Source organism: Cavia porcellus, unplaced genomic scaffold (assembly GCF_034190915.1).
Source record: "Cavia porcellus strain 051 isolate PalLab524CR breed Dunkin Hartley unplaced genomic scaffold, mCavPor4.1 scaffold_28, whole genome shotgun sequence".
Classification (NCBI taxonomy): domain Eukaryota; kingdom Metazoa; phylum Chordata; class Mammalia; order Rodentia; family Caviidae; genus Cavia; species Cavia porcellus.
Window position 1 is genome coordinate 7,251,051 of NW_026947511.1, and position 13,511 is coordinate 7,264,561.

Consider the following 13,511-nt stretch of genomic DNA (forward strand, 5'->3'; position numbering starts at 1 on the left):
CCCAGAAGGATACTCACAGACTGAAAGTCAAAGGATGGAAAACAATTCTTCATGCAGCAGGAATCCAAAAAAAGGCAGGAGTAGCCATTCTGTTTGCAGACAACGTGAACTTTAAACCAACAATGACCATAAAGGACAAAGAAGGTCACTACATACTCGTAAGGGGAAAACTCCAAGAGGAAGAGATAACTATCTTAAATATATACGCACCAAACTCCAGAGCGCCCAGTTATATAAAACAATTATTAACAGAAATGAAAACTCAAATTATCAGTAACACAATTGTAACGGGAGACCTTAATACGCCATTGACACCAAGGGACAGATCGACCAGACAGAAAATGAGTAAAGAAATAACAGAACTGAATCATACCTGTGAACAAATGGGTTTGATAGACATATACAGAATGTTCCACCCAACAACATCAGAATACACATTCTTCTCAGCAGTACATGGATCATTTTCTAAAATAGACCATATATTAGCTCATAAAACATATTTAAACAAGTGCAAAAGAGCTGAAATCATCCCTTGCATGTTATCGGATCACAGCGCTCTGAAATTAGAAATTAATGATAAAAGATACCGCAAAAATCCCACAAACACATGGAAACTGAATAACACACTCTTGAGTAATCAGTGGGTCACAGAAGAAATTAAAGAAGAAATCAAACAATACCTAAAAGAAAATGAAAATGCAGATACAACTTACCGGAATCTGTGGGATACAATGAAAGCCGTTCTGAGAGGAAAATTTATTGCACTGAGTTCCCACATCAGGAAAACAGAACGAATACAAATAAATAACTTGATGCTACACCTCAAACAGCTAGAAAAGGAAGAGCAAGTCAAGCCCAAAGCCAAAAGAAGAGAGGAAATTATAAAAATCAGAGCAGAAATCAATGCAATAGAGACTAAGAAAACAATCCAAAGGATCAACAAATCAAAGAGTTGGTTCTTTGAAAGAATAAATAAAATCGATAAGCCCCTAGCCAACCTTATTAAAAAAAGGGAAGAAAAAGCTCAAATTCATGCAATAAGAAATGAAAAAGGAGAAGTCACTACAGACCCAATAGAAATACAGAAGATCATCAACACCTATTTTGAAAACCTCTACTCTCAAAAGTTTGATAACACAGAAGAAATAGACAGTTTCTTAGAAGCATATGAAGTGCCAAAGCTAGATCAAGAGGATGTAAAACTGTTGAATAACCCAATCTCGGTTACTGAAATTGAAAATGTAATTAAGTCCTTACCCACCAAGAAGAGCCCAGGCCCAGATGGATTCACTGCAGAATTCTACAAGAAATACAAAGAAGACCTAATGCCGACACTCCTCAAACTATTCAATGAAATTGAAAGGGAAGCAATCCTGCCTAAGTCATTCCTGGAAGCAAATATCACTCTAGTACCAAAACCTGAGAAAGACCCAACTAAAAAAGAGAACTATAGACCGATCTCCCTAATGAACACAGATGCAAAAATCCTCAATAAAATATTGGCAAATAGGATCCAGCAAATCATCAAGAAGATTATACACCATGACCAAGTGGGATTCATCCCAGGAATGCAAGGATGGTTCAACATACGCAAATCAATAAATGTAATTCACCATATCAATAAAGCCAAAAATAAGAATCACATGATCATTTCTATAGATGCAGAAAAAGCCTTCGATAAGGTCCAACATTTATTCATGATAAAAACTCTACAGAAAATTGGAATAGATGGTCTTTACCTCAATATAATAAAGGCCATTTATGACAAACCAACAGCCAGCATCATACTAAATGGCCAAAAATTGAAAGCCTTTACTTTAAAATCAGGCACAAGACAAGGATGTCCTTTATCACCACTCCTATTTAATATAGTACTGGAAGTACTAGCCAGAGCAATTAGGCAAGAAAGAGAAATAAAAGGGGTAAAGATAGGAAAAGAAGAAGTTAAGTTGTCATTGTTTGCAGATGACATGATACTCTACATAGAAGACCCCCTAAGCTCCATTGAAAGACTCTTAGATACAATAAATAAATTCAGTAATGTGGCTGGATACAAAATCAATACTCAGAAATCAATAGCATTCCTATACACAAACAACAAAACCACAGAGAGGGAAATAAGGGAAACTGGTCTATTCACATTAGCAAGCAAAAAAATGAAATATTTAGGAATTACTCTTACAAAAGAAGTGAAAGACTTATACAGTGAAAACTATATTACACTGAAAAAGGAAATTGAAGATGATCTCAGAAAATGGAAAGACATCCCTTGCTCATGGATAGGAAGAACAAACATTGTGAAGATGGCCATTCTCCCAAAACTCTTATACAGATTCAATGCAATCCCAATAGAAATACCATCAACATACCTTATAGATCTAGAGAAATCACTCCTAAATTTCATCTGGAACCAGAAGAGACCTAGAATCGCAAAAGCAATTCTAAGCAGCAAAGACAAAGCAGGAGGCATCACAATCCCTGACTTGAAATTATACTACAAAGCAACAGTAGTAAAATCAACATGGTATTGGAATCAAAACAGAGCTGAAGATCAATGGAATAGATTAGAAGATACAACCACAACTACAAACACACTCAACCACCTTATCTTCGATAAAGGAGCCAAGCAGGTTCACTGGAAGAACGACAGTCTCTTTAATAAATGGTGCTGGAAAAACTGGCTCTCCATTTGCCGAAAACTAAAGCTAGACCCATGTCTATCACCATGTACTAAATTAAAATCTAAATGGGTCAAAGATCTGAATATTAAAACAGAAACGCTAAATCTATTGGAAGACAAATTGGGTAGAAACCTTGGAGGCATAGGAGTAGGTAGAGAATTCATGAATAGGACTCAAACTGCACGGGAAATACTTCCCAGAATCAATAACTGGGACCTCTTCTTATTAAAAAGTTTTTGCATGTCAAAAGAAATCTCCAGCATAGTGAAAAGAAAACCCACAAACTGGGAAAAGATTTTAGTGAACTCTCTCTCAGACAAGGGCCTCTTGTCTAAAACATATAAAGAATTAAAAAAACTCAGACCTTCAAAATTCAAAGATCCAATCCAAAAATGGGCATCTGAGATGAATACGCAATTCTCAGATGAAGAAATGCAAATGGCAAATAAATACATGAAAAAATGCTCATCATCATTGGCCATTAGAGAAATGCAAATTAAAACCACACTGAGATACCATCTCACTCCTGAAAGAATGGCCAGGATCAAGAAAACCAACAACAACAAATGCTGGAGAGGCTGTGGGGAAAAAGGAACTCTCCTGCACTGTTGGTGGGAGTGTAGACTGGTACAGCCTTTGTGGAGATCTGTCTGGAGGTTTCTCAAAAAGTTGGGATTGGAAATCCCATTTATTCCAGCTATTCCACTTCTAGGCATATTCCCAGAAGAACTGAAAGCATCATACCACAGGGATATATGTGCACCTATGTTTATAGCAGCACAATTTGTAATCGCCAGATCTTGGAAACAACCCAAGTGTCCATCAACTGAGGAATGGATAAAAAAGTTGTGGTATTTCTATACAATGGAGTATTATTCAGCTATAAAGAAGGATTGCATTGAGATATTTATCAATAAATGGGCGCAGCTTGAGACCATACTCATAAGTGAAATAAATCAATCTCGCATGTATGAATACCGAATAGTTTCCCTAATGTAAGTAATGATTCAAATATATAAAAATATGTGATAATCATGATTCCCCATTATGTGGCCTTGAAGCCTTATAAAATTTTCACTTATTAATTAGAAAGGCTTTACTCTGGGCTTTTTGATATGGAAATATTTGAAGCTATAGTATATGAAGTTTTATCCAAATATTTTAAGGAAAAAGACAGACACTATGGTAACTACTATTCTTTAAAAAAAATTATTTAGCTATTTCTTATGTTTATTTTAATTAAGGGAAAAACTTAAAAAATTAGGATATATAGTAGTAACTCTTTTTGATCTCCTATTAACTTGTTTTGAAGTCCTGTAATACTCCCAAGATCTTGTTTTGACTGATTAGACTCTGTTCCATTCTGTGCGACAGTAGCAAGTTTGAAGGTATAGGCAACTAATTTGAAGGCAATAAGATTCACAAAGATGCCCATTCTGGTTTGACTATTGTCTCCTTTGGAAGTCCTGCAATGTTCACAATGCCTAAGTTTTATTGGTCTTGTTCTCCACTGTTTTGTCCAACTTTATAATATCTAATGAGATAGACAATTCCTTTTAAGGAAACAAGAGACAATGTTGATAACCATTGTTGATGACCTTGTACTCTGTTCTACATCATGTGCTATGTCTATCCTTGGTTTGGACTTACAGCTTTGTTTTGCCATATTTGACTTTATTATCTCCCCCCCAAGAGAGTAATGAGAACTGAGGAGTAATAAAATCCAAAATGTGTAAATTTTGTTATAAAAAAGAGAGGGAGGGAAAAAAAAAAAGAGCTCTAACGGATATAACAACAAGTGTGTTTAGGGATGTTAAATAGCTGACTATATTAATGTTTTTGGATCATTGAACACAGCTGTTTGCAGTCTCTCCGTTTGAATGTCTACTTTGTATTCTTTGATACTGTGATTTGAGCAACTATTTCCAAGATGATATTATGTAATCTATTAACAGGTGATTTCTTACTGTTATGTTTATTTTTTTTTTTTTGTAGTTCTGTATTATGTGTAACCTTACACTGCTTTGTCTTGTTTTGTGTTTTTCTCTTTTTCCTCTTAAATAAAAAAAAAAAAAAAAAAAAAAAAAAAAAAGAAATCAAAATTGCTGGATCTACATGTTACATTCACAGATGTGGTAGTTTTAAAATTTGACCATCTGTTCTTTGATTCTCCTTTAATCAAAATACAGGAGTCTAAGTCTCTCACTGAGTATGAGCCAGCTTTAATAGTTCCTTGTTAAAAAATACAACATGGCCAACATGGCCAATAAAAAATACCAAGTTACTGAAGACAGTAACATTTTTGCTTAGCTCTCTCTTTTGGGATGTTTATCCTTAAAATTTGGTCTCATGCCATGAGGAAGCCAAGGAAGACAGGAAAAGGACACACGGAGATGTTCTAGTTCCATTAAGGTTTGAGCCTACAGCGGAAGGCAGAATGAGCAAATGATCCTGGTGCACACTTTTATTCTTATTCTTGGCTTGGCGCTCCAGCGGTCTGATGAAATCTCTACTCCCCTTTTTCTGCTTTGCTTTCTGAATCCGATGAGGACAGTCAGTTCACCTCACAGCTGAAACAGACAGTGCACTCCAAGACAGCTGGAGAGGTCATATTTAAGCCAGACATCTAGTAAAAAACCAAATTATAGCTCTACTCAATGTCCTAGTAATTGTCTTTTGTTTCTCAAGATTCGCTCACACAGAGAGGAACACAAGTTACTACTGGGCAGAAGGGTAGGGCAATGTGACTAGAGTTGGCTAACTGAGGCTTTAATTATCTGTTTGCTTGTTTTGAGACAGGTTCTCACTATGCAATCTAGGTCAGCCTTTAACTCACTATGTAACCCAGGTTAGCCTCGAACCTGTGGCAATTCTCCTGCCTCTGACTGCCAGGATTACAGGCATGTGCCACCACATCTGACTTAAGGCTTAAATTTTAAAGTGCTGGTAATGTTATTTTCCTGATTTGAGTTCAAGTGTTTTAATTTTATTATTATCTAAGCATACAAAAATGTTGAAGACATCTAAGATATATGATACATTTTGAATTTTAAAAGAATTTGTGCCATAACTCAACCTCATTGTAAACCCGCCTCACACAATTCAGTCTTTATATAAAATTTAGCATACATATGTATAATCACAAAATTTATTGAATTTCATTAAGACATTGAATTGAATACTTTTAAAATTTCTTTGCATGTACCTTATAAAGTAGCTTTTTTATTATCCTATTTTTACAGATGAGAAAAATCAGTACAAAGAAGTTAAGTGACTTTATTAGACTTGTACAGTAAGTTACAGAGCCAAGATTCAAATCCAATCTGACACCACACAAAGCCCATATTACTACTGAGCAATGCCAAGCTTTCTACCACGAATAAAAAGAAATACTACAATGAAACCAAATGGAAGTAGGAGACAGTAAAATATAAAATATTTAAAAATTCAACAAGGATCAAGAAAAAATTGATATATTGGCAAATTAAACCTTTAAATCATAAAACTCAGGTACAAGATACATTAAAGTCCTCATGCTGAATTTTCTCATTCTATAAATGAGTAAATAAAGGCTCATGAAGGGTAGATAGCTGTTTAAGGTCATACTGACAGTTAAAGCTGGCTGACTGAAAGACTTGGTTCCTTATTAACATAAATAAACAGTATGTGAGTATCAGGCAGCTAACGAATGAAAAACTTAAAAAGATCCATCTATCAGTTTGGTATTTTAGTACTGCTTTTGATTACTTCAGTAACAGCAGGAAGCTAAAACAAAGAAATACAGTGGATTAGGCAAAACAGGTGGTATAAATCATCATCTATAAGGATGACTATCTGAAAATTTAGCAAAAAAAAAAAAATTGAATATGGGAGAAAGAAGGAACAAAAAACTTTGATACATAGAACTCCAGCTATCAGAGCCAAACAAAGCAATGCCTTCACTAGTTTGTGAAGACTTTTACTAAAGAGATTGACTTTTACTAAATTCAGTAATGTCTGTGATCATAAAATTTCAATAAAAGCATGAATGAAGTAGTTTATGGATTTAGTTATAAAAATACACAAAAGTTGTCTCTATAGAATGTTATTGTTAATGAAGCAAATGCCTTCTACTGAACTATCTTATAGACCTTATTATAGTTTGAGATAGGTTTGTCACAGGTTGGGCAAACTGGCTAGAAAAAAAATGCCTTCCATCCATTTCTTTATTCTGTACACTATACTTACTAAGCATAAGACCATGCATAATCTTAGTGGAAAATAAGGCAGACTTTTCAAAAGATCAAGGGACGATAAATATGTTTACATATGGAGACAGTCCAAACTCATTCAATAAAATAGCACCGTTAACCAACAAAGCACCTGAATTTAGGTGGCATCCAGACAGAACACACAGAAGTCAGCACTGAGAGTTCTAATAAGGTAGTGAAGTCTACTAAAAAGTCTAGTCATCAGGAGCGCTGTCCATAATATTCTGAACTCAGGTTGCACTTAAGTCTAGATTCCACACAAACTGGCACAGATGAGAGACAAGCAGCCGACTAGTTAGAGTTCAATGAGTGGATCACATTCAGGATCAATTATGTCCACTCAAGGACTTGTGGGCAGATGTGATGTCATCAAAATATCCAGCAAATGTTTAAATTTTTAAAAACTGTTATAGTACAAGGCGTAGTTTCTGCAATTATGCCATGCTTGCTTGGAAAGAAAGCAACACACCAATTTAAGACTATACGTAGTTGGTTCTCCAGAGAAGAGAAGGAAATAAGAGGGGGAAATGACCCTAACCATTTCAAGATTTTTTTCTTTACAGTACACAAGGAGCAGGGGGAGAACAAGATGGCAGAGAGGAAACAGTAGAGAAAGAGCCCCTCTGAAAGTTACCATCCAGATGCTGGAATATTAGCAACATGAGGAAGACAAGGAGGAGGAATGTGGGTGCCCCCTGGACCCAGGAAGAATCTGAAACACAAATTGAAGCCCACAGAGAGTGAAAAGAGAAACTTCAATGGAGAAGGAGGAGCCAGCCAGAGGCACCTTCTCCCTGAGATAGGACTCTGTGCAAGAGGAGCAGTTCAAACCTGTGGACACATGTTGACAGCTGACAACCCTCCTTGTTTCCATAGAGACATGTGGCAGTGGAGGGAAGCAGCACACGTGAAGGAATGCACTGGCTGGCTGTGAGTGGGGAGGGCTCACTCCTTTCGAGGGAGAGGACAATTGGCCAGGAACCATCTTGGAGATGGGCTGAATGAGATTTGAACTCAGAACTGCTGCTGGCTCCATCTAGTGGCTCCCAGCTGGGCTCACAGAAGGCGCTCGGATGGCAGTGATCACAATGACTCTGGTCTTGGCCAGAAAGAACAGGCTCACTGAGGTTATCCACTACCCTGCCAAAAACCTACTGCTGGCTTGCTGGGACAGACTGGCACAGATCATGAGTCTGTCTCCACAGCTGCTTACCAGTGAAATTAGAGACAACCCTGGAAGTGGATCTTTTATTTCTTTTTCTTGGTACCAGAGATTGAGCTCACAGCCTTGGCTGGCCAGGCAGGAACTTGTGCCACTAACCTATATCCCTGGCCCTGGACCAGTTTTGGCTTTTGTTTTTCCTTTTGTGTTTCCTCTTTCCTCATCTGATCTTGTTTTTATGTGAGTGTGAACAGGGTCCTCTTTGTGGTTATGCTTCTGTTCTTTTATCTTTTCCATCTCTCTTTTCTTTCAATCTTCTGCACCAGTTTCCTAAAGTTTCTGTGACCCCCCTTTGTCCTCCAACCTTACTTCTAATCTCTTCCTCTTCCATTTCTCTATTTTCTCCTTGACCCATTTTAAATTTTAATCCCTGAGGACAAAATTGACATATTAAGGACTTGTATATTGCATATAATTTTCTCGTGTGTTTTAGATTTTGCTATATAATCAGAAATCTAATTCATATGGTTAAATGTGGCAAATTAAGAGCTCCTTTTGTGATTTTTCTAGGCTGTGTTTGACACTATTGGTATCACTATACCCAAAATTGACATATTTGCTCTAAAAAGCTGTTGGTCCTGGTATTCTATGACTGCAACTGACTAAAGGTCACAGAAAATACTCTAACACAGTGCCAAAGAATCAGGGACTGGGCCAAACAAGCAGCAACTTCTCTGCTCCAACAAACTGAAAAGGCAGGCTCTTCCAATAGACTCGAAACCCAAAAACCAGTTACATTTGGAAAAATACTTCAGAGAAGTAGTCATTTCCTAAGGGTCTTAAATACTAGCAATAAAGCAATACACCGTAGGCAATTTATAAACATCACTCCAGGAACTGAACTAAAAAAAAGAAGAAAATGAGAAGACACTTCAGATGCAATCCCAGACACCCAGTTCACCAAAGGCAAATCCAGGGTTAACAAAGTGGGGCAATCTGAAAACCTTCCATCGGACCTCTCTAGTGGTAACAACAAAGCAACTGAATGAGGCTCTGGAAAAAATTAAATCAGAAATAATATCTCAGTAACAGCAGAGATGATGTGCAAAATAAAAGACCATGCTTAATGACACTACAGCAGATACAGACAAAAAAAAAAAGAGGAGCTTAAGAAAATTATAGAAGTTGTAAATGCTCAGCAAAGGAAAGAAATGAGATGCGATGGAACCCATACAGTGATTCAAGCAGATATACAGGAGAATTAAAATTCCACTGAAAGTATTCACAGAAGATTAAGCCAATGTGAGGACAGGATCTCAGATACAGAAGACAGTGACCAAGAGAAGACAGATTTCTCAAAAATGCCAAGGGACCATGAAAAATCAATCTAGCAGCTGCTAGAGGAAACAAAGACAAATAATTTAAGATTGACTGGAGCCAATAAAAAAGCAGGCGATATCACAACTGATATTATAAAACCGTTCACAGACGTCATGGTAGAAAAATTCCCTGACAGAGAAAAAGAATGTTACATACAGATAAGTAAGGTACATAGAACTCCATTAGCCATGCTGAAAAAAAATCTACAGCCAGGTATATCATAGTCAAGATTCCAGAAATTCAACGTAAGAATAGAGTCTACTTTTTTGCTTTTATTTTTTCACTTTATTTTTTAAGACTAGAATGTTCGAGCCAGGGATTTAGCTCAGTGATATAGGTGCCTGTCTGGCAAGCATGAGGTCGTGAGAGACAGAGAGAAGAGAGGGAGAGAGAAAAGAGGGAGGGAGAGGGAGAGGGAGAGAGGGGGAGAGGGAGAGAGGGAGAGAGGGAGGGGAAGAGAGAACAAAAAAGAACAGAATCTTAAAAACTGTCAGGGAAAAGAAACAAATTACCTATAAAGGAAAGCCCATAAGAAATACAGCTGAGTAATCCTTGTATGACAGAAAATAAAAAACCTAGCTATATTCTTTTAGACTTCTGATCTAAAGAGCTATAAAATAATAAATGGGTATTGTTTTTAAGCCTTTAATTTCTTGTAATTTGCTATGCAGCAATGAAAATCAGTTACTATGAGGATACTTTCACTGTATTTTATGTGGTTATGAAGCTCAAATAAAATTATGTGAAAGTTTTCTCTAGTTATGTTACATAACTAAAAGTTATTACCACCCAGTTAGTCTGTCTAACCCAGAAATCACTTTTCTTAACTCCTCTCCCACATAGAAAGATTCATTTTATTTCTCTTTCTACAATGGTACCACAATCACAAATTTGTTTTATTGTATGGGGGACTGGGAACTGTGACATACAGGCACTGGTGCCTCCACACAGTAAGACCTAAGTGATAGAATGTGTGTGTGTATAAATGAAGAAAACTATTATCAAAGGCAAAGGTTCATTAATGACAAGACATAGATACTAACCTGTAAGACCACAGAATATGTATAATAGAAGCTAGCAATGTAGCTAGCAATGTTAAACAGAAAATTTCTGTGACAATTTATACTACATACAGCTTATGTACATAGACAATTTACTATAAATAATGTTATTAACCATTTCCAGGTTTTTTTGTTTTGTTTTGTCTTCTTTGGCTACCGAGTGAGGGGCAGCCAAAGCCTTGCAGATTTGTTGTTTTTCTTATGGTGATCAGTACATAAAAGTATGTAAGTAATACATGTTTTCTGTGATAAAACAACACAGAGTCATACAAAGAAATATTAATAATAGACACCCAATCCTACCTTACTGAGAAAAAATCCATTAAAAGATCAGTGGGTACTTTCTATGCCAAAAGTGTAAATAGTTTCCTTCTATTAAGAAAAACCTGGAGTCATGGTCTGCGTAATTGTGTAACTTCCTTTTTAAAAATTCTACAAAGTTTTGTGGGCATTCCTTAGCCACTTTTTGTATATATTGCATTCTTCTATATAGAAACACAGTATTTACAGTATGTACTAACACAATTTACTTAGCCCATCTTCTTAGATTGCTTCAAACATTATTATAAATAATGTATATTTCTTCTTTGTGTATTTGCACACATGCTACATTATTTCCTTAGACTAAATTCCTAGAATGAAGTTACTGGGTCACTGAGTATATGCAGATTTTAAAATCAGTTGTACACTCTTCCAGTTTAAAAAAAAAAAAAAAACTCATAGTTAAAAAAAAAAAGAAAGAAAAGAAAAAGTAACTTCACTAATTTTGAAAGGTTAGCTATTTGGTCTAATTCCAATTTTTAAATAATTTAATGCCACTTACACATAATATTTTTTATTGATCTATTTTATTTGGCTTTCCTAGTGGCGATGCTATCATTACTACAGCTTTACAATACATGGCACTGTGGCGAATGGGCTGTCTTGTTATTTTGTCTTATACCTTCTCAGACATTTATTTTCACAATCAAATACGGAATTATTTCATTAGGTTTCCCCAAAGAAGGGTTGAAAATTTACTAACTATAGAGAATAAACTGAGTGGCCCTTACATCTCTATAGAATTTGTTTTTCCATGAAAACTATCTTTTAGTCTAAAAGGTTTTTGTTAGGTTTATTTCTAAATATTTTATAGATTTTCTAACAAGTTTCTGAATTGGTTACCACTCAAATATAGAAAACCTAATAAATACATGAATTATATTTAAATCTTAAAAATTATTAAGATTGTATATAAAACATGATATATGTACAGTATGTATATATTTTGTAGCTGACACTTTAATCAAACTTTATTACTCGTGAGTTTTACATTTCATTCTCTTATTCTAAATAAGTCATAATAATAATTAGTAATAATTTTGTTTCTTGTAAATATTTATATAGCTTATTTCTTTATTGTTGTTACATTAATTAGAACTACCAGAACAATGCTGAGTAATAAAAACTACCTTTTAAATAGTTTAATACTGCAACACACTTTCAGCCAAGACATACAGACCATTACCGTTCTTGATGTTAGGCAAAATGAGATGTGTAGGTGAACTTCTATTTTCGGCAGCTTCCTTCTTCTGGCTAACAGTTGAAAGAACACTGCTCAAAGTGGAAATTTGCCCTTTGGCTCCTTTGTCCAAACCCTAAAAGCAAAAAAGTTAAAATTTCAGCATTATTCCCATCACCTATGACTAAGTTATTCTACTGTAAAAATCAAAACTATTTATAATAGAGCTCTAAATTTGATGACCAATAGAAATGATGCATAAAATTGATGTATATTCAAGTGAATGGACTAAACTATCTTAAATATTAAAGAGCATATCATCAAACTGCTTACAAACTAATTAAGTTTTTAAAAAGGATAACAATAATAGCACTTATTTCACAGTTATTGTTAAAGCCATGATAATACGTATAAAATGATCAACACTGCTCCTTTCATAGCTCACTAATGTTAACTATTTTAACCATGTAATAATATACTTTAAAGGTTGATTTACTGAAGGTTTACTTTTGATATAATGTGATACAATTTTAAAAGTTCAAGTTTAGCCTTTAGCCTTTATTTTTTCTAAGCACTGTAATAGCATTTTGGATGTAATATGATTAAACAAAAAGTTGTAAGGAATCCTTAGGTAGAGAACACAGAGTAATCTTTCTAAAGCATAAACTATCCTTTAACACATTTCCCACAAAATAAGAACCCTACAAAGTTCAGAATATATACACACAATCTGTATTTTATAATCAGAAATAAAATCACGTAACCAATACAAGATTCAGTTACAAGGTTGCCCCAGGGCTTATTTTTCAGCTCTCACATCTTCATAGATTATGTTACAAGGTCTAGACCCTAAAACAAATACAGTAATTTCTTTCTTTTTCTTCTTTTCCTCTTCTTCTCCTTCTCCTTTTTTTTTTTTTTTTTGTACTAGCAATTGAACTCAGGAGCTTGTGTTTGGCAGGCAGGCACTTTGTGCCACTGAGCTATATATCTGGCCCAATATAGTAACTTCTTAACATACACTTTTTTACTCTAAACAAAACTTCTTCACTTTGACAGTAGAGGACACTTTCATCTGATCAATTTCCAATAGTCTTTTAAAAATTAGCTCATATGTTACACAGCCAAGGATTTATATTCAACAAATACCCACTTGGTCTCCCCCACATTCTCTATCTTCTTACAGAGACATCTGATCAAATGCAATAGACCACAAGTAGAAATGATAAATATTAGTAATGGTGAACCTTTTAGAGACCGAATGTTCAAAATGCAAATCAACACTCACTTATTTATCACAAGAACAAAACTTGAATACTGAGTTTTTCATTTAGAAAAAACCTTTAGCTTTAAAAGAAAAACACAGTAACAGAGCTTTCAATGATACAAACAACTCACTCTGCCAACAGCTTTACCATCACTAATGTATAGCATCAGAAGTTAGCAATGTATTTAAAACAAATGGAAAAAATTCTA

General features: G+C 35.1%; 1 protein-coding gene across 5 annotated transcripts in view; it reads right to left on the minus strand.

Moving 5' to 3' along the window:
* Positions 1-13,511, minus strand: part of Hectd2 (HECT domain E3 ubiquitin protein ligase 2) — a 71,658-nt gene that overhangs the window by 42,408 nt on the left and 15,739 nt on the right. For all 5 annotated transcript variants that reach the window (XR_010044251.1, XM_063239422.1, XM_063239423.1 and 2 more), the window contains exon 2: positions 12,042-12,171. Coding sequence is in view for 4 of the 5 variants with exons in the window: in XM_063239422.1 (XP_063095492.1) it covers positions 12,042-12,171 (130 nt within the window). In the remaining variant the exon portion in view is untranslated. The remainder of the gene's footprint in view (positions 1-12,041; positions 12,172-13,511) is intronic.